Source organism: Coenobita brevimanus, chromosome 97, assembly GCF_032717465.1.
Source record: "Coenobita brevimanus isolate Jiangsu-jjx chromosome 97, ASM3271746v2, whole genome shotgun sequence".
NCBI classification, from domain to species: Eukaryota; Metazoa; Arthropoda; class Malacostraca; order Decapoda; family Coenobitidae; genus Coenobita; species Coenobita brevimanus.
In genome coordinates this window covers 45782687-45804120 of record NC_137050.1, presented here as the reverse complement: position 1 = coordinate 45804120, position 21434 = coordinate 45782687, and the positions used below count along the sequence as shown (strand labels likewise).

At 42.4% G+C, this 21434-nt stretch overlaps 1 protein-coding gene across 1 annotated transcript in view; it reads left to right on the top strand.

The window, feature by feature from the left end:
* LOC145413687 (uncharacterized) overlaps window positions 1–21434 on the top strand; it is a 247632-nt gene that overhangs the window by 172239 nt on the left and 53959 nt on the right. The window contains exon 12 of the mRNA XM_080283342.1: window positions 523–699. Within this exon, the coding sequence (XP_080139468.1) occupies window positions 523–699 (177 nt within the window). The remainder of the gene's footprint in view (window positions 1–522; window positions 700–21434) is intronic.

The following is a 21434-nucleotide window of genomic DNA, read 5'->3' as shown; positions in this document are numbered from 1 at the left end:
GGCGCGTTTATATACGTCAACGGGACTGACAGTGACAAAATGTGTGGACGTATATATACGTCAACGGGACACGGTGGGTTAATGGTATCTAAACTTTCTACTTAGTGAATATCTGAATGAAATAATTGCTTGTTGAGTATGGATGAGGTAGAGGAACAACACCGGAGCGCACATGAAAAAGGGCTGTTTGTTGTAGGAAGACAGGACATTCCTAGGTAAGGCGATTCTGTTACCAAGACTTCCCCTCACAGTATGCAAAGCTTCAGGGTTTCCCATTCTAATAATATAACTGAAATGTCGAGATTTATATTATTTTTATACCACAGTTATTTACCTCTTCACATCAGGCTTAGTGCACTGCATGTTGCCATATCTTTGTCCTCATACACAGTGATCTGTGGGGATCATGATGTATAATAAAGATTGAGACAATGATGGTGATGATGATGATTTAAAATAACAATATAGTTACCTTAGAACTGATAATCATCTATCCGAAACTCGGTGTATGTGCATCTGCAGGAGTGTGAGGCTGGGAGGTTCATGTGTGGGTCAAGAAGCAGGTGTATCCCAAAGACGTGGGTGTGTGACGGAGCTCCAGACTGTCCCGACCAAAGCGACGAGGCCAATTGCTCAACCACCACTACATTGCCTCTCACCATATCCTCCACCAAAACTGCCTCCAATTCATCCGGCAAGGTCTGTACCAAGTCTTGTTGCTAACATCCTGGTCTCAGAAGGTACTACTGAGAATTAGCGTTAACCTGACAGTAATCCTCAACCTCTTTCAGCTGGATTATGATCAAGTTAAGTCAGAATGGACGACTTAATGTTAACCAATCACTAAGGCTCATCGAGTTTTATATAAACATGACATTGTATTCAAGTAGTGCTAGCAGCCTAGGCACTTCAGATGAAAAACGTGACTATATTTGCTTAGTCTTTTCTTTAAGACCAAGGATAACAGTTCTCAAAAAATGCAGTTGGCTACCACCGACCCTTGGAGGTGTTGGCGTAGGAGTTGTTAATGACTACAAGTTTAGAACTATCTAGTTCTCCCATCATTACCTAAACAGAGTACATTTTTAGACTTAAGCACCAATACAGGTCTTGTTTTATGTAACAATAAGTCTCCCCAACCCCCCACTGCCCAATACCACCCTTAACCCGAACCCTCCCACCATCCCCACCCTCCCCACCTCCAACCCCCCACCACACACACCCCAAGCCCCCCACCACCCACCCCCATGCCCCAACAACCCCCCAATCCACCCAGCCAACCCCCATTCCCCCACAATCCCCCACCACCCCACCCCTACCCCCTAGCCCCCCGCCTACTAGCCCCACACCCACACACCCCAAACCCCCCACCCCCAGAACCACCCCACCCTTCCGACCTCCAACCCCTCCTCTTACCCACTCTTCCACCCCCCTCCCATCCCCCATAACTCCCCACCCCCACCCTACCACCACCCCCACCCTCCACCTCTCCCAAACACCCAGCCCATCCCCCCTGCACCACCCCTCCCACCCCCCACCACCACCCCCACAAACTCCCCACCATATCGCATCAGCTGATTATGTCCACCCTGAGCGTATGTCAAGCCATTCCGGTGCCCGTCGTTTAAGGGCTAAGCGAAAAAATTATTGCTTATTTGAAATAAAGACGGTATTGTAACAAATCTTTTCAATTATGACGTGTTAGTATTCATAATCCGTCAACTTACCCAAAATGCATAGAAAAGTACTCTGGTGTTTAGGGTTCTGTTATCCTTTACACAAACGTGATCTAAACCATTTGCAGCTGTCAAATGTCGCCAAAGAGACCCACCTTTTCAAATAGTTCAAACCATAGAGGTAGGATTAGGGTAGAGTCGGCGTGAGAAGGTTCCGGTGAAGCCAGAGAACTGTCAAACGGCCATATTGGTCAAGTCAAGAGGTCACGGCAACACCTACCTGACTTGAAGAAGATTGCTGTGCACTCCTACCTCTATGGCTGTGCCCATAGAGGTAAGAGTCCTAATCCTACCTCCGTGGGTGTGGCCATGAGATTATTAAGCCTTTAATACCTCCAGCTGTGTGTCCACCTGGTATTCTTCAGGGAGAATGCCAGAAACAAAGTAGACTTCATTCTACCTCTGGTTTTAGTTGTAGTTCAGCTGTGGGTGTGAGACATTCTGTCCTAAGTTGTAACTCACCATCAAATAACCTAAGACTCCAAAAATGCCCACCACCTGTGCCGCATTTGGGTGTAAAGAAAGAGGAGATAAGAAATCTGACCCATCCATTACATTTCACTGGTGAGTATCTTTAGAGTGAATTATAATTTGCAAGTGTACATTATGTATATGACTGGAGTTAGTAAAGTCAAGCTGAATATTATATAGAATAATAGATATAAACTTTTTTCATAATGTGCTGATGTATATTATTTTAAATCATCTATCTGTCTTCCATCCTTCATTTTACCATATGTTCTTAAATGCTTCCTTTTTTTTCATTCATTAACTACTTTCTTTTCTCCTTCCATTCATAACCTACTTTCTTCCTCATTTTTTCTGTTTGCAACTAAGAAAACACTCGCACCTGGTCAGCGGAACCAAGTCAGACAGCTGTCAAAGGGGTCGCCGCCATGTTGGTCGAGTCAGGTCTGTCGGCCTCACTCTGACCTACCCGTAGTTAATCCCTTATGCCGCCTCTACCTACTCCTACCTCTGTGGTTCAAACCGTGACGGAGGCCACAACAATCCCCCCTTAATCCCGCCTTCAACCCCCACACTTTCGCTCTCGAAAGCTCCATCTCGTTCCGTGGCGCTACAACTGTTGAAATGCAGCCCTGGCGAATTGTAATGAATCACAGATAAATTCACAAACTTTCTGCAGAGGTGCTAGTGAAAACTAGATAAGTGTGCGATATCACACCCCACTAAGAAATATCCATATTTTCCTCCTCCCCCCCCCAAAAAAAAAATGCAGTGTTGCTGAAATGGTTTTGAATGACTAGAAATGTGTAATATGAACTAAATCAGCACATAATGCGAGTACTTTTGTAAAAAATTAAAAAAAAAGTCAATTTTTTATAATTATGTTTATGCAAGTATGGAGTTAGTTTTGTAGTCTGGGTAGAATAGTGAGTATCAGAACAGATGCGAAAGATGCTATTTTTAGTTTGTTATCAGACAAGGGTGTTGCTGTGTATAGAATGAACCGTCGCGGCCAAAATTTGACAGGATCCGAGATTAGCACTTTGCATGAGGGGATTAGCGTGAAGGGAAGGGGTTTTAGATCCATATGTATTCGCCATAAGAACACCTCATATGTTGCTGAAATGCTTGTGGGAAACAAGAAATATGTAAAGTGAACATATTCAGTACATAGTATGTGCACTTACAAATAAAATTCATAAAAAATATTTTTTTCTCCCTTTTCGATGTTCATTATGAATATTCCTGAATGGAGTTTTTTTGTACTCTGGGTGGTATAGTGTGTATCAAAAGAGAGGAGAAAGATGCTATTATTAGTCTGTTTCCAGATATTTGGTGCAGTTGTGTGTGTTGAGGGACAACCCTCGCGATCATTAAACGATAAGCCTTGAGATTAAAATTACAGACTGGGGAGGGAGCAGGAAGGGAAGTCGAGGTAGTTATGGTTGTAAGTACTGTACAATGAACAAGGAATACAAACATTTTTTTTCTTGCAAATGCAAAAAAAGAAGAGGAAAACAATATGATAAAAGAAGTAATGACAGAAAATGAGTAAAGGATTGTAGGTTGTAGTGCGCTGTAGAGTGGGCAGTGTGGGCAGCGAGCGCCAGTGATACTTATCTCTCTCCCTTCCCTTCCCATGTGAAAAATAAACTTTGATAAGTCATCACTGTCTGGGAAACACACTTTCTCTGTTTTCTTGACTTACCTTCTTCTTACTGACATTAACATTTATTTTCTTAATGAACTTTACACTACCGCACTTCCTTAGTTATACTTACAACATCAAGGTATACTTAGTTTTATAGATAGTTCTTTTCACATTAGTTTATCAATATTTACAAGTACTTCATGTCACACTTAGAACTTTGCAACTGTATGGCACTCGCCGAAGCAGGGAGGGCTGAGAGCCACCTTACAGCCATGACACTGCCAGATGGTGAGCTTTCGCTCTTGCTGCTGCCTCTCTGATGTTGCACAAATGTAGCAGCATGATTGAGCACTCCTGCCAGCTCATGTTGGTCCTTGGCCTTCACTGGATGGTGGCAATTTTTCCAGATAATGTACAGCAGCCCGATCCTTGCCAACAGATCAGTCCAGAGGATCACAAAGAGTACAGTCGTGGTCATAAATAAACACTTATCCTCCGGTACCCTGTGCGTCAGGGTGGCTCCTTAATGAGTGGAAAGTCACAGTGGAGTAAGAGGGGCTGAGAAAGAGGGGTCAGAGAGAGCAGGGGTGGTTGACTGGGGGACGAGTTATGGTGCTAGGATGGAATGAGGAGGGAAAGGAGGGTAGGTAGGGGAGGGAGAATGAAATGCGATAATAGTGGTCACATAATTTGTTTATTTCCTTTTACTCAGGACCTGATATAAAGGAGTTAATATTCGGTAGGTAATGGTGCCTTACACCTTGTATAGCGGCGTCAGTAGTAAGCATTAGAGTGGTGATTTCGAGGAATGGCTTGTGAGACAATTATACTGACGTGACAGATCAGACATTAGTGCGCAGCCAGATATTTGTGTTTATTCGTGACTTTGGATGCAGAATGGAGTCTGGATGGCTTTGACTTCCGTAATGTCTAAGTAAGAAACGTCCACAACCCTTACAAGTAATAAATCTTTGGAACTAAGTATCAAATGCAACCTTTGACATGGTTGTGTCCACAGTAAATATGATCATCCTCTCGGTATACCCTCCCTCTAAACAGTCACCATCATGTCACCTAGTTTATGGCATCTCAGTATGAAAAGGTTGTTTAAAATAACTTTGCATAAAAGGTAAATAAACTTCATGTCAGCGCACGGGGGTGGATATAATAACGATATTTCTCGTAACCTGATACTTTGACTTCATGCCGGTACGGGTTTGAATGGCCGTCTAACAACCCCAACACCCTCTCATCACCTCGGAATGATATTTTCCTCCAACAAAAAAAAAAAAAAAAAAAGAAAAAAGAAAAGAAAAAGAAGCTAGTTACAAATCGGTGGAAAAGGCAATGGTGTGTTGTGCTGGAAACTTCTGGCTCTGCACTAGTGTTTGATCTGTCATGTCAGTATATTTCTCTCACGAGCCAGCCCTTGCAATCACAACCTATCTAAAGCTAGTCATCTGACGCCGCTATATAAGGTTTAATGCAGCATTATCTGTTGGATATTAACTCCTATATTTCATACCCTGAGTGAAAGAAAGTAGACAAATAATGTGACCACCACTTCGCATTTCATTCTCCCTCCCCTACCTACCCTTCCTCCCCTCCATCACTCCACCCCGTGCCATTGCTCGTCGATCCACCTACCTTCTCTCTTCTGGCTCTGCACTAGTGTTTGATCCGTTATGTCAGTATATTCCTCTCACAAGCCAACCCTTGATATCACCACCTATCTAAAGCCTGTTATCTGACGCCACTATACAAGGTGTAATGCAGCATTATTTGTCAAATATTAACTCCTTTATTTCATGCCCTGAATGAAAGAAAACAGACAAATAATGTGCCCACAACTTCGCATTTTATTTTCCCTTCCCTCCCTACCCTTCCTCCCCTCCTTCACTCCACCCCCTCCCCATCGTTCGTCCCCCCATCCACCTTCTCTTCTCTCTCTGGCCCCTCCCTCTCAGCCTCTCTTACTCCACTGTGACTTGTCGTGCACAAAGGAGTCAGCCTGAGGCACGGGGTACCGGAGGATAGGTGATTATTTATGACCCCAACTGTAGTTGTACTCCCCCGTGGTGATGACAACAGTGGACCATATACCTGAAAGATTTTTTACACACAAACATGTACGAAATTAGTCATGAAGATTGTCTGTCTGGATTTCTGGCAGTAACAGTGATGTCCATTCAAAACGCACACATCTATCAAGTAGAAACATTTTTTGTAACACTTGACAGAACGACAAATGCACTTCACACTAGCAGTCTGCATGTCACTCTCATCCACCAAGTGCATGTTACGATTGTAGTCTGTGATTGCATTTGGTTTCTGAAAGCATTTGCCTGTCGCATGATCTATTTTCCGTGTCAACGAGAGCTCCTGTGTATACAGTTGATAGCACGAACACATCATGCTTGTCTTACCAATGCATGGCAAGGAGATCCATGCTTCACTGAATCTCCACAATGCCTGTCTCTTGCTTATTACAGAACGCTGACATGATGAATTGGTTTGACCTCACTGTGCCATTGCACCCAATGTCCCTGGTGAGCAGGTACAGTGCCAGGTCTGGAGAGGTTTACCAATTATCTGTGTAGAGAATGTTACCTCTCCCCACATAATTTTCCATAATTTTCGTCACTATTGTGTCAGATATGCCAAGACGATCTTTATGTGGAATATAAGTCGTTTCCCCAGTGCATCTTATCATGTCCAGGACAATATACTTCTTACAATCACACACTACAGATATATTTATGCCATAACAATGATGTCTCAGTGGGATGTGCTGCCTGAAAGAAATACGGCCACGGAATAACATTAGTGCCTCATCATTCACAACCTTTTGGAAAACCCTAAAGTAGCATTTTATCTTGCCTTTGAGGTTCTCCAAAATGGGCCTGATCTTTCGAAAACTGTCTGTTGGGTCCGTGGTAGTGTCTTTCGAGAAATGAAGGAACCGAAGGATGTTCTGGTACATGTTTCAAGACATGTGCTTGTCGATTATATCGAGATGTGTAAGAACATCAGTCACCCAGTATTTGACAATTGTATGTTTCTTCACCAAAGGCATCAACTTTGTCAGCGCCAAGAACATGTATACATTAAAGGCACACTCACATCAGTCCAAAACCGAGTCCTTTAGGTCCCTTGTTGTCCTTCACCAGTGGTACCCTGGTGGAAAAACTTGTTTTTCTGTTACAGTGTGTTTCATGAGGTACGAGTACTGGTCGAAAAACAAAAGAAAGTAGCTCAGTATTGAACGGTTGGCCGTCAGTCCTGTTCTGTCACATACACCAGAGCCACTTTCGTTGAATATAAATTTCCTTGGTACGAAATAAGTAGTCGGTGTCCTGGAGTAGGATGGTTGGGAAGGTGATGCCTTTACCTGAGACTGCTGCCTGGAGTGGCTCTTGATCCTTTACAGGCCACGTTTTACAACGTATTTTTTAGTCTGCCGTGAAGACTGAGGGGCAAACAAGGTTTGTGGTGCCGAGGAGAATGGCCTTAGTACAGGCTCAGTTGATGACATAGCATGCAACGGTGAAAGGTTGCACGAGTTGAAGGAAAGTGATGGTGCCAGTGGGACAAGTATGGAGGAACTCACACAGTACTCCTACTGCTGGTTTTCCTGCGACATGCTCGCCTCTTCCTTAGCCTTCATAGCATGAAATAATTGCTTTGACATCTTATTCTTTGGCGGTAGTGCAGCAGCCTTGCAGCGAGAACGAGGTGGAGCATCTTCCTCATCCTTGGAGTCATCATCATCTTTGATGTCTTCTGTAGGCGTCATGTCCCTCTCATCTGTTTCCTCGCCTGATGTGTCATGAATGCTTCTTGATCAGTCTTCATCAGACTGAATGTTGCCTTCATCACGTTTCCTATCCTTGGTTCAGTTCTGACTTTAGGGCATGTAAGGCCCTGGAGTGAACACAGAGGCCAGCAGTGCAAGGGGGTGCTGACCTTGTGGGGAGCAAAAGACGGTCATCCAATCATGGCTGATTCACAAGTTGTACTGGCTGCCTGAGTGGTTTGGAGGGTTGAGTAGGTCAGTGTCAACATCTCCCAGGCCTTCGTCCTCTTCCCATAACTGTTCACAGTGTTTGACACGTCACATTAATTCTATGCCACCAGCCATTGCACTGTAAAGCATTGCTCGATGCTGGCAGCCATTGAGGGGTTAAAGTCTTCCCTTAATTTGTCAAGGTGTGTTGTATATATCTCCATGGCACTATCTATAATGTTTTCATTTTCTTCCAATTGCCATAAGTTTGGTAAATACTGAAAATTTCAACCTGCCAATTTGAATACTCCAATTTCGGTTCATAAGCCTAATAGAGTTGTCCTGGCCTGAATAATCATAACACTTTTACCCTGCAGATGTTTCTATACTTCATAAAATTCTAAATATAGGTATGCCAAATAGAACAAAGAATTCTTAAATTTTTTAAATTCCTCACATAGTGATGGGTGTACATGTTATAAACTGCACAGTTGAGTTGTATATGTCTACAAGTCTTTGCAAGCTATCACCCCTAGACAGGCACCTTACCTCGGTGTACAAAAGTAATTGGTTGAGAGTTTCATCATTCCTTTCACACTGCATTGCAAACATTCGTGAGTTGTGTGGATGAGCTTTGATTTTATTGTTCTGATACACACCTTCAATGCACCATGCATGTCACCACTGAGTTCCTTGGTTACACGAAGCTTTCTGTGGAATATACAATTAATAGTATGTACACAAGGTACCTCGTCCTCGAGTAAAGGGACAAATCCTCTGTAGGAGCCAACCATTACTGATGCATCATCAGTAGCCACTGCAGCAATATTGCTGACTGGTGTACTGTTCTCCAAATACTCCTCCAAACACCAAAAAAGGTCTCACCTTTTCCATCAGCTTTACGACACTTGACAAACACAAATTTCTTCAACAATGTGTTTTTGACTTGGCCATAAGAATATTTTAACTGCCGAAAGTTGACTCAACGAGCTGGATATAAAACTTGGAGTGCTGAAGCTCAAATGTCAAAGATTTTCCACATCATCAACCATCTTATCAATTCATCATTTCTCTGTATTGGAACTTAATGGTAGACATTTTAGAACAGGTTAAGAATCTCTCTTGATAACAGTTTCAACCACCTCTTCAAGTGCTGGAATTATGATCTCCACACCAACTGTATGCTATTTTCTGTCCTTTGCTGTGGTGCGGGAGATGTTGTATGATGCCTTCAGTCCACTGTCATTATCAACATTAGCAGTTACTTAAAAAATGTACTAAAATTTGGTCGATTTTTTTTTTCCGTATTCAAAATAATCTCGATCTTTGTTTTTATCAGAGTGAACTCTTTAAAGGTGGTCTTTCACCTTGGTAGGTTTCATAGCACCATGACTAAAAGTCTTTTCACATAACAGGCACATAATCATTGTTTCATTGGTAAAAGAAGTGATGAATTAAAATTTCAAATATTCTTTTGAATATTGTCGGTATTTCCTCTTGGTAGCAGCAGCTGCCATTATTTATGTTAGTAAAGGCACATCAGTTACTTCATTAACACCACTCCCATTGCTATGGGTGTTGAAAATGTACTGGCCCTCCAGAGTCCAGAGTCTGGGTTGGTGTGGTGAGGGGAGTAGCCTACACTCAGTACGGGAAGTGAACAGGAATACTACACCTATGTGCAGTATATCCTTCCAGGGACAGGGGAGATGAGAGAGACGGTACCGATATACAGGAAGTGAACGGGACAAGAGTTATGAAGTTCTCATGCGTAAAGGCAGTTAATATGTTTATCCATTATTAGTAAAAACAGTGCAGATGATTAAAGAAAATGAAAATAATTAATTAGTGTAAAAGAGACATTATAATGGTGTGGTCACATCACCTGATTCTGGCTGATAGTGGATAAATTAAGATATCATTTTGCTTCAATAAAACTACTCTAAAAATCATGATAAAAATTAACTGAATATAAGTCATGTAGTAATAATTCGTAATTTATTGCATGATATTGTATATGCTTAACTTAAATTTCTTATACGCATTTCAGCTTTCAACCCAGCAGATTGATTGATCCCCAATCGACCTTCCATCATTCATCGATCCCCTATTGACACCCCCCCCAACCAATTATCGACCTCTTTTAACCAGCGAACCATTTATCGACTCGCTGGATAGGCCCATCGGCCCATGAGGGTTGATACTGATCGTCTGGCGACCACTGTCCGAGAGATATCAATAGTGATGTTCATCAGGGCTCTGTTCTATCACCAACTTTCTTCGTTCCATTCATTAGTGACCTCCTAAGCTATTCATCTAACCTTATCCACTCAAACGCTGATGACTCCAACCTTCACCTTTCCATTCACTTTTCGCAGCATCCATCTCAACAAACAAGGAATGAAGTTATGGCACACTTAATGGCGACTTGGGCCAAATCTCTGACTGAGATGAGAGTAATCTTCTTGTTTTTAATGCATAAAACTCAGTTCTTACAACCTTCGACCTATCAAAATCTTCCGCAGAAGTGAGTGAATGCATGAAATTCAAGTGTCAGATAGCAAAGATCATATGGTACTATGTTATTATCTGAAGGTATGGTAAGGAGTGGGGAGGGCTCAACAGAGGTAATTAAAAATTTAAGTGGGGTTTTAAACTTGGTGAAGGATATGGACTGTTTGTAGAAACGACATAACAAGATATATAGAAAAATACTGGAACTGCCCGAGAATATCTCTGGGGCAGGGACGAGGTCAAAGCAGTGCTAGAAAAGGAATAGCAGTGGCGCGAGGAGTAGCATGATTTGAACAGTCTAAATGGATATGTGAAACGGGAAGGGAAACACGACAGGAACAACAAGAAAGAGGAGGTCCATTGGAAATTAAATAAGAGTGAGTGAGCTGGGAATGACCAATATGTAGACGGACTTGTACTATTTCCCATCGTCTTATTCTATGACAAGGAGAAACGAACTGTTTTATTGCGCAGAGTTTAATAGCTCAATTGTCAGACCAGAAGGACTGCCATCTTGAAGTTTGAAACTATGTGATAGTAATCAGAGGCCGGAATGGCACGTAAGCAAGAATTTCCCAAGGAGATTCCAGTAGCAGCCAAATAATCAACCTTTTTATTTCCAGGTATACCTACACGACTAGGAACCCAGCAGAAATGTATGTTTTTCTTTCTAACTGATAAACGAAATATCCATTCTTCAATCTCACGATCTAGGGGGTGTGATGAGGAGAAATATGACATAAAGTAATGTGCACTACGATTCAGTAAAAAGAACAAGAGATAATGATGAATAGTACGAGTAAAGCATACATTGTAAGGCAGAACATATCGCATAGAGTTCTGCTGTGAATATGCTAGCAAAAGATGATAAGGTAAACTGATACGATCAAGAAGGAAAAATTACTGCAAGTCCTGTGCCATTTGATACGTTAAACCCACTAGTATAAACATGGGCAGCAGAAGAATGAGAAAATAGATGGTCGAGAAAATAGGAATGAAGGACAAGGGGTAAGGAAGTAGATTTGGAATAAAGAATGGCAGGGATGCTAATAGGAGAGGGAGGTAAGACACAGGTGATGAACGTAGGGGAAGGACACCGGAACAGGTAAAAAAAAAAAAAAAAAAACAATGGGAGGGCAAAGGTTGTATACGAACTGGAAAGGGAGGGCGTAAGTTAGGAGAGGAAGCGAATTTTGCTCGTATTGTTGGAAGAATGGTAAGCATCCGGGAAGGGGACTGGCAGAGTTTGGTCTGGTATCAGAGAGGAAAAAAAGCACGACATCGGAAGAGAGAGGGTTGAGCCGACTCAGCACAGAGGCTTTGAACAGAAGATTTAGAGGCACCAAGAACTAACCGCATACCTAGTTTACGAACTGAGTCATGTTAGAAAGAAGGGAAGGAGAGGCAGTGGAACAGACTTGGTTGCCATAGTCAAGTATGAAAAGAACCACTATTGTGTGAAGTTGGCAAAGAGTTCGGCGATCAGCTTCCCATGTTATATGGGAGAGAGTTTGAAGATGGCATCTGTGTTGTAGGGCAGATATTTTTATGGAGGAAATATGTTCTTTCCAAGTAAGATGAAAATCAATGATCAGTCCAAGAAATTTTTCGAAGATCTGATATTGTAAGGGGATATTGAGATAGAGGGATGTGAAACTATCCTTTAGTTGAAAAAAAAGCATAACGTATGACTTAGTTGTAGAGAATAGACAAACATATGTTTAGTCATCCAAAAGCAGGCTGCCGAAACTGCTGTTTAAATTTGATGTTGACGTATGGAACAAGAGAATCCTCAGACATAAATGGGAAAGTCATGCGCATAAAGGGAAGATCTGATCCCAGGTGGTTAGAAGACAGTGCCATTTATAGCAATAAGGAATAAGGTGTTGTTAAGTACACTGCCTTGAGGGAGACCCTCATGTTGAAGACAAGAGGAAGAGCCAAACTGGCTACATAAACATGGAAAGTCACGTCACGGAGAAATGACTGAAGAAAGACACCCATATTTCCATCATTCCGAAGGAAGACAGTTGTAAGATGTATTTCTAAGTGGTATCATACGCCTTCTCAATATCAGAAAATACTTGAAGGCGAATTCTACAGCAAAGGCTTTTAAAACATAAGTTTCGAGTTGTACCAAAGGATCGATAGTACTTTATGCTCGTCGGTAACAAAACATGGAAGACAAGAGAAGGCATTTTTATTCCAAAGGCCACATGTGACGATGATTAAATATAGCCTACGTTCAGACAAGTTGCATAAACAAATAGTAACAGCAATATGCCGGCAGTCTTGAGGGAGTTGACCCAATCTGCTTGCTTTGAGGAATGGAAGAACAAGAGCCTCGTGCCATGAAGGAGGAAAATAGCCCTTTGTCCAGGTGTTGTTGTAAAAGCATAAAGAACAGGTCATATCAACGGGGGAAAGATGTTAATTATTAGATAATAAATGCTATCCAGAGCTTCGCTAGTACAGTGACAAGACTGAAGCGCAGATAACAGTTCATGGGAGGTGAAGGGAGTGTTGTAAGGGTCATTTGATGTTAAGGAAAAATTTGTGGTATTACGTTCAGAGTGACTTTGATGAACGGAATTGTGGAGATAGATGGAAACTACTACTAACTTGACTGAAATTTGAGCCTAGTTCTTCAGCTACTGATATCGAATCTGCGATAGAGTGGTTGCTTATTTTTAAAACAGAGGAGTAGGGGAATGTTTGCCTGAAAGTTTATATATACACCTCCAGATATCAGAGATGGGGGTAGAAGATGTGATGGAGGACTCATATTTTATGCCAGCTTAGATATTTCGCTTATTGGTCAGTACAATGAAGAAGAGCAGTGGCCTTTCTAAAAGTAAAAAGAAAACAGAGAGGTGACCAGGAGTTTGGCGTTTGTGAAGGAAACTACATCATGATACAAGCTTCATTTGTAAGGCCTTGGAATGGTCCGAATTCCACCAGAGGACATGTAAAAGGTCTAGTAGTTCGAGGGACGGTAGTAAAAGCTGCACTTAACACTATCACTAGAAGGCAAGCTACCATATCTTGTATTTTGGAAGAAATGTTGGTGGAATGGATAATTTTGAAAGGGATGTAAATGAAGGCCAATCAGCTTGTTTAAAACACCATCTCATGGACGGGGTTTAGGGTGATAGGAAGTTGGGGTTAGTAAAATAGGAAAATAATCATTATTAAAAAGTTGGTCATCACAGTCCAGTGAAAATCAAGGGTTAGAAGATGTGCACATAGAGAGGCTCTCAGGACACTAAACTATAACACACTACACAATAGCTAGTAACACATATATGTAACACAGAGGTTAGAAGAAAATCGTGCCAAAGTGAGAGATCTAGGGGAAACACCAATGCACACTCTAATTAGGAATTTAACACATAGCACAGTGTGACACCTGATGGAAACTCCCCAGGCTTGAGAAAGTTCCACACACCCGTGCCCTTACACATGACACAACCAGTCACATACGGGAGAAAACGGAGAGACAGAGCAGAAGGGGTTAGGAGAGAGAGACGATGAGGAGAGGCAGGAACAGAATGCGCGGAGTTGGCAAGCATAAAACCGCTCTCGCCTTAGTGTTGCTCTTGTGAGATATTCCCTCTGAAGAAATAAACTGTGACCAAACCCCAGACTCATCTTTATCTTTCTCCGGTCATCTATGACATATAGAACGAACATTCTCTCCTTCTTAAAATCCCTGAAATCTAACACACTTTTGGAAAGGCTCGGTGATGACTGCTATATTACAGTATATTTGGTGGCAGCAGTGGGATACTTATCTCACCTCGTGGAACGGAGGCACTTAGGGACATGAACAACATCACACGTACACGTGAGAGGCGTGGTTTGTTCGACCTGGATGGTACAATTCTAGGGAATATTTGTGGATTGGTTACGTAAGATCTTCCAGAAATAAACAACAAATTTAATAAGATAGGTCAGGTATTAACATATCAACAGAAGCTAGTTGACAATCAAAACACAGCAATGATGATGACTGAGAAAAATGTCAGAAAGGCAGAAAGAATAACTCACCAGAGCGTGGAAAATACAAATGCAATGGAAGGAACTGTGACATTTTTGCGACACTTCTCAGTAATCATGGATCAGAGTGACATAATAATACTCCGGTCAGACAACACTAGAACTCATTATCAAGCTTTGATGAAAGGTATTGCAAATGCTGGTAATGGCAAGATCACTATTAACTTACTCCAAGTTCACGATCTACGTCAAATAATCAGTCAAGGCATAAGCCTACATAAGCATGGTTTGAGGCCTCTGTTTAAAGACCTGACTAGTGTGCTGTATAGTCAGCCAAAAAAGTCGTGTCTTCGTTCCGAACCCCGTAAATATTCGAACAGATAAATCGAAGCAGCAGGGATAGCTTCACAAGTCTGGCAACTGTGTCAGACCAGACGGTGGTGGGAGTGGGTGGTTTGGGGTGCCATGTATTACTGTCGGGTGGAAATTGTTGGGAATAACATACTAGGTAATAGGGTTATAGTCAACTTTTATCACTATTATGTCACTAAATGTCTAAATATGCATCATCATGAGTTTACATGTAATCAAAATATACTGGGTTGTCATGTCCAATTCATCTTTGATATTTGGAATACTTCAGAAGACGGAATAACGGTGGAATATGTTTCATAACAAGTGTTTGGAATTTAATGAAACGTCACGATTATGATATAAAACAGCTTTTATTAGTGATAACTAGAATCTCCCCCTCTATTTCCCGTCGTCCAGTATAGATAACTGAATGACTGTGAAGATATGACTATATGCTGGTGGGTGTATATCTTGGTTTCATCACCTTGCGTAACACCTGTGGCTGGGTTTCCCCATAGATATATATAAGACTAGATGTCGCATCGCCCATTCTTCAGTACAGCAGCGGTGCGTCTGTGCGGCCGCTATCTTGGAGCGATCAAGCTTGTAATAGTGGGGCTTGTTTTAGAGTGAATTCAGACTAAGAGAATGAATGTTGTTGTGGAGGAGGTGGTGATGCTGGTTATTGTTGTGGTGGTGGTGGTGATGGTGGTTATTGTTGTGGTGGTGGTGATGGTGGATTTTGTTGTGGTGGTGGTGATGGTGGTTATTGTATTGGTAGTGGTGGTTGTTGCTGTTACGGTGGTGGTGGTGATGGTGGTTTTTGTTGCCGTGGTGGTGGTGGTGATGATGGTGATTTCTGGTGTTGTGGTGATGGAGATGGTGGTTTTGTTGTTGTTGTGGTGGTGGTGGTAATTGTTGTGATGGTGGTGATTGTTGTCTTGGTGGTGATTGTTGTTGTTGTGGTGGTTGTTGTTGTGGTGGTTGTTTTGGTGGTTGTTGTTGTGGTGGTGGTGGTTGTTGTTGTGGTGGTTGTTGTTGTTGTGGTTGTTGTTGTTGTTGTGGTGGTTGTTGTTGTTGTGGTGGTGGTGGTTGTGGTTGTGGTGGTTGTGGTGGTGGTGGTTGTTGTTGTGGTTGTTGTTGTTGTTGTGGTTGTTGTTGTGGTGGTGGTGGTTGTTGTGGTGGTTGTTGTTGTGGTGACTGTTGTTGTTGAGGTGGTGGTTGTTGTTGTGGTGGTGGTTAGGATACATAAACCCACACTGGCAGTGTTTCCGTCTGCCAGTGTGGATTTTTGTATCCTATTTCATGGTTACGATAGTGTGACTCTTCAGCCGCCTGTTGTGGTGGTTGTTGTTGTGGTGGTAGTGCTTGTTATTGTGGTGGTGGTGGTTGTTGCTGTCGTGGTGATTGTTGTTGCTGTTGTGGTGGTTGTGGTGGTTATGGTGATGGATGTGGTGGTGGTGGTGGTTATGGTGATGGATGTGGTGGTGGTGGTTGTGGTGGTGAATGTGGTGGTGGTGATTGTGATGGTGGTTGTTGTTGTGGTGATAGTTGTCGATGTTGTTGTGGTGGTGGTGGTTTTGTTGTTGTGGTGGTGGTTGGTTTGGTGGTGGTGACGGTGGTAGTTGTTGTGGCGGTGGTGACTGTTGTGGTGGAGGTTGTTATGGTGGTGGTGGCGGTTGTTGCTGTTGTTGTGGTTGTTGTTGTTGTTTTTATGGTTCTTGTTATTGTTGTTATGCTGGTGGTGGTGGTGGTGGTTGTTATGGTGGTGGTGGTGGTAGTTGTTGTTATGCTGGTGGTGGTGGTGGTGGTGGTGGTGGTGGTAGTGGTGGTGGTTATGGTGAAGGTGGTTAATGCTGTTGTGGTGATGGTGGTTTTTGTTGTTGTGGTGGTGGTGTGTTGTTGTGGTTGTTGTTGTTGTTATGGTTGTTGTTGTTGCAGTGGTGGTGGTGTTGGTGGTGGTGATGGTTGTTGTTGTTGTGGTGGTGGTGGTGGTGGTGGTGGTTTTTGTTGTTGTTGTTGTTGTTGTGGTGGTGGTGGTGGTGGTGGTTGTTTTTGTTGTTGTTGTTGTTGTGGTGGTGGTGGTGGTTGTTGTTATGTTGGTGGTAATGGTTGTGGTTCCTGGTTCATCTGAAACGTGAACTCGGTGGACTGCAGGTTTAAATTTTCCTTCTGCAACCCACCATCCTCCTTTCGGGGGATAAGGAAGCAGCTGAGGGACGTTTGCATAACCAGACAGTTGAGCCGCTCATGCTGTCGGTGTCACTCTTGATATATTCCGAGGCTTTCTACACCCAAAAGCAGTAATGTTGCAGCTCTTCTAGGTAAATGGTTGTCAACTTTGCCCGTTGTCAGGAACACGACATCGTCTGGCTCGACCGTTCCAAGATGGCGGCCGGGCAGATGCATCCCAAGTAATGTCATGCGGCATCTAGACTTATTTATATCTATGGGTTTCCTTCACCCCTTTACCAAAACACTAACCACTTGTGGAATGCTTTCCTCGTTATTACTGTGAAGGCACCGCATAGCTTACATCTGCCACACACAACACATGGTATATATACAGTATATCCTGCCATGTTCAGAAGGTAAACATACAGTAAAAACACAGCTTTCTGTTCTTTATTCCGAAGTCATGTGGCTTGATGATACCCGGCGGAGGGGGTGTGGCAGGAAAGTGGGGAAGGGGCGGAAGTTGCACCTAGTCGTTTCATTTAATGTTTGATTGGCTACACGATCTAGGCACTGGTTCTTTTTGACGATACATTTCATTATTACAGGTATTAAATCATGTGCAATATCACATTTAACCCGCCCCGTCCCGTCGATGTATGGGTACGTTGCAACGATTTGCATTTGCCAGTCCCGGCGACGTACCAGTACGTCGTGCAATTGCAAGGTCCCTAATTTGCACAATTTTCAATTTTCACGCGTGATTTTTCGTATGTATACACGGGACACCTTCCTCTATTCCTCTACAAGATGCCAAGCAGGGACAGTGCCTTACACTGCATAACCTCCCCCCTCCCCCCCTCATGCCATTGTCTCGGCAATGGACCTGTTACCAGTGACCTGGCTAGTAAAGATATTCAGGGCCAGAGTGATTCCCCAATCGATGACAATGTGGAGGACAATGTTAACATAGCATTAGAAGAAGAAACAGCCAGAAATAATGATCAGGTAATGTGGCAAAAAAAGGTCAGGTATGGTGATTAGTTAGTGAGTGAAACAATGCTTATAATGCCTTTATTACTGCTTGAAAACCAATATACTCTCATACTACATATACATTCGTACCAAGTAAATAAATAAATACTGTTTATGAGTGGATAAAATAGTTACCCTTCCATAGAACTCGTTTTCTTTGTTGCCAGCATGTTAGAAAACCCAGTCAGGTAAGGAGGAACTCCTACCTGGATTGGGTATTTTAAACCTCAGGTGAGCGATTTCTCTATGAATTTTCGATGTTTCTCACCAAAAGCGAAGGTTTTAGACAAAAAATTTTTTTTCGAAAATACCTCGGGACTGGGGGATATCGGAGGTGCGGAAAACCTCGGGACGTGACGGGTTAACACCTTTACTATGCGGTGTAATGCTAGACTACACTGCCAACAACAACTACAGCACACACATCCTTCATTACCCCACCTCCACCCCTAAACCACTCAACCCCACCACCGTCTGGTCTGACTCAGTTGCCAGACTTGTGAAGCTATCCCTTCTGCTTCGACTTATCTGTTCGAATATTTGCGGGGTTCGGATAGAAGACACGACTTTTTTGGCTGACTATACTTACACCACCTTTGTCCACCTTAGCTACAATCACTATGCCATCCTTAATCACACACAAATACTTCCAGCCACTGCCTGATATAAAGTTGACTTCACCTAAGTTTGAATACATGCAATTAATCACACAGTGAAGCCCTGGGAAGAACTGATTATAAGTATGTTCGGTCCATACTATGTGTATAGCCCAGTTCCAGTTGTATTTATAATCTTCTCCATTGTATTTAGTATTAAGTTGACTTCACCTAAGTTTGAAACTATGCAAGTAATCAAACAATGAGACCCTGGGAAGAATTGAGTATAAATATGTTCAGTCCATATCATGTGTATAGTCCAGCTCCAGTTGTCTTTATAATCTTCTCCATTGTATTTAGTATATTACAGTTGGCTACACACAGAATGCAAGCAAAGATTGCAAACTTGGAGTCAGTATTTATGGGAGGAAGAGTAAACATTCAAGTCAGAACCCCTGAGTGAAGTGTATATATTATGACAATAGTGTAAATTATATATACAAAGAAAAAGAAAATATGAAGGAAAATAATGGGGTAACATATACAATATTAATCTAATCATGCATAAATGCTAAACTGATATACATGTATCCATTTCATATTACAATATTAATATATATATTATATACGGATAATAGTTACATTACATATAACTGATTCTTATTATAGTCTTGGCATGGTACTGTCATTATATTACCATTGCATAATTATACGTGTATGTCTGTTGTACATACACATCTGTGCCATTATATTACAACAATGAGTTATGTTTCTACAATACTATTGTGTCTCTCCAATACTGTGATGAATACCATGTATTAGTAGGTTATAACAGAATATGTAATTTGTTACTACATGCTGTTGTAGGTACACCAGCTAGGCGTAAGTGAGCTATGTCAGGACACTAAAATATCATAACACACTACATAATAGCTAGTAACGTACAGAATGTAGAGGTTTGAGGAAAGTCATGTCTAAGCGAGAAATACAGAGGAAACACCAGTGCACACTCTAGTCAGGAATTTAACACACAGCTCAGTGTGACAGGCTTGGGAAAATTCCACATACCCCTGCCCTTACACATGACACAAGCAGTCATGTACAGGGGAAATGGGAGAGACAGAGCAGAAGGGGTTAGGAGAGAGACAGTGAGGAGAGGCAGGAACAAAGCGTGCGGTGTTAGCAAGCATAAAACTGCTCTCGCCTCAGTACTGCTCTTTTGGAATACTCCCTCTGAAGAAATATACTGCGATCAAACCCCAGACTCATCTTTATCTTTCTCCTGCCATCTACGACAAGTAGAACGAACATTCTCTACTTCTTAAAATCCCTACAGTCTAACACACTTTTGGAAAAGCTCAGCAACGACTACGATAAGGTCAAGACATGAGGAAGAATGAGTTCTGGCCAGAATTAAAAAGAGAAATGTTGACAGTAGTCATAAAATTTTCAAAGGAACGATCACGAGAATGAACTACTGAGTCATCCATCAGATGTGACACCAATTAAAATCTTCTATTAGCAGATGAGGAGGGAGTCAGTGACGAGATCAGAAAGAGCAAGGAAGTCTATCGGAATGGAAGATGAGAAATAAACTGAGATAACTGTAATCCAGAGTTTTAAGAATACATGTGAGTAGGTGCAAGGAAGGGAGGTTTGATGGGTAGAGGGTTCATGGGGAGTTTTGGAGTGAAACAGAATACAAGCATTAGAAACAGAATGAGAAGAGTGTACAAAAGAATAGCCAGCGATAGGAGGACGTGGATAGGTAAGGAAAGTTTCCTGGAAACATGACTTTTGGATCATGCTGGAAAATGAGAGAGTGTAGCTTGTTGCAGTTTGAACGAAAGTCACGAATATCCCACTGCAGATCAGACATTTTGAAGACAGAGTTATCGTGATCTGGTAATAGTGGTAACAGTGTTTTCGCTGGGATCTGCATGGGGGGTTTGAGGGAGGGAGTTCGTAGAAGTAAGATTTTGGAGAAGAAAAGGGGGCCAACAAGAAGTCAAGGGTACAACCCAGATGGAGGAATAGGTTATGCAAGAAGGGAGTGGGAGTAGAAGGGGAGGGGTGAGATAGAGAAGGGGGCATTGCCAGCGGTGACTTGAAGAGGAGGGGATAAGGTTGAGGAGTAGGAGGGGGGACACAAGGAGGTGGATGATGCAAAAGTTAAATTGGGAGGTTGGAGAGAACGTGTAGGTTACCCTAGAGGCGGAAGGAGGATGCTGGATTGTTTTAGGTAGGTCTCACTTGCTTCTAATGTTTCCGTAGAGTAGTCAGTGGTAACTGATGGAGGAGTGGGAGAGTGGAGAATATAGGGTTTCTTTGAAGGTGGTAAAAAAGGAGATTTGACTGGACTAGGTTTTCCTGTGAATGTGGATTGGACTGGGAGAGAAGGTTGAAAAGAGGGAAGGGAGGAAGTAGTGGAAAGGGAGGACGATGTTAAATACCTGGATCTAATAGAGAGAATGTATTAGACAAGGGGATAGTGGTTGTGGGAGTGGAAGAGAAAAATGGAATGGAAGTTGATGGGGATGATTATGAAGTGTTTGGTCCTAGTAAAGAAAAAGTGTTAGACAAGAGAATGGTGGTAGCAGTAGTGGAGCGGTAAGAGAAAGGAGGACGAGAAGAGGAGGAGGGAGGGGAAGATGAAGGGACAGATATAGGGGCTGAGGTAGAAGATAGGACTGGTTGAACATGAGTAGGATATAGAACGTGACAGGTTTCTTGTCAGGCTTCTCGAAGACTAAGACCTTGTTTGTACTTCAGATTTAAAGTGGTAAGTGAGGCAGCCTCTGTAGAACACATGATGGTGTCCACCTTAACCCCTACGCCCACGATGACGCATTTGTCGTCATATGGGCGTGGCTGCGACTATACTTGATAACACATTTCTC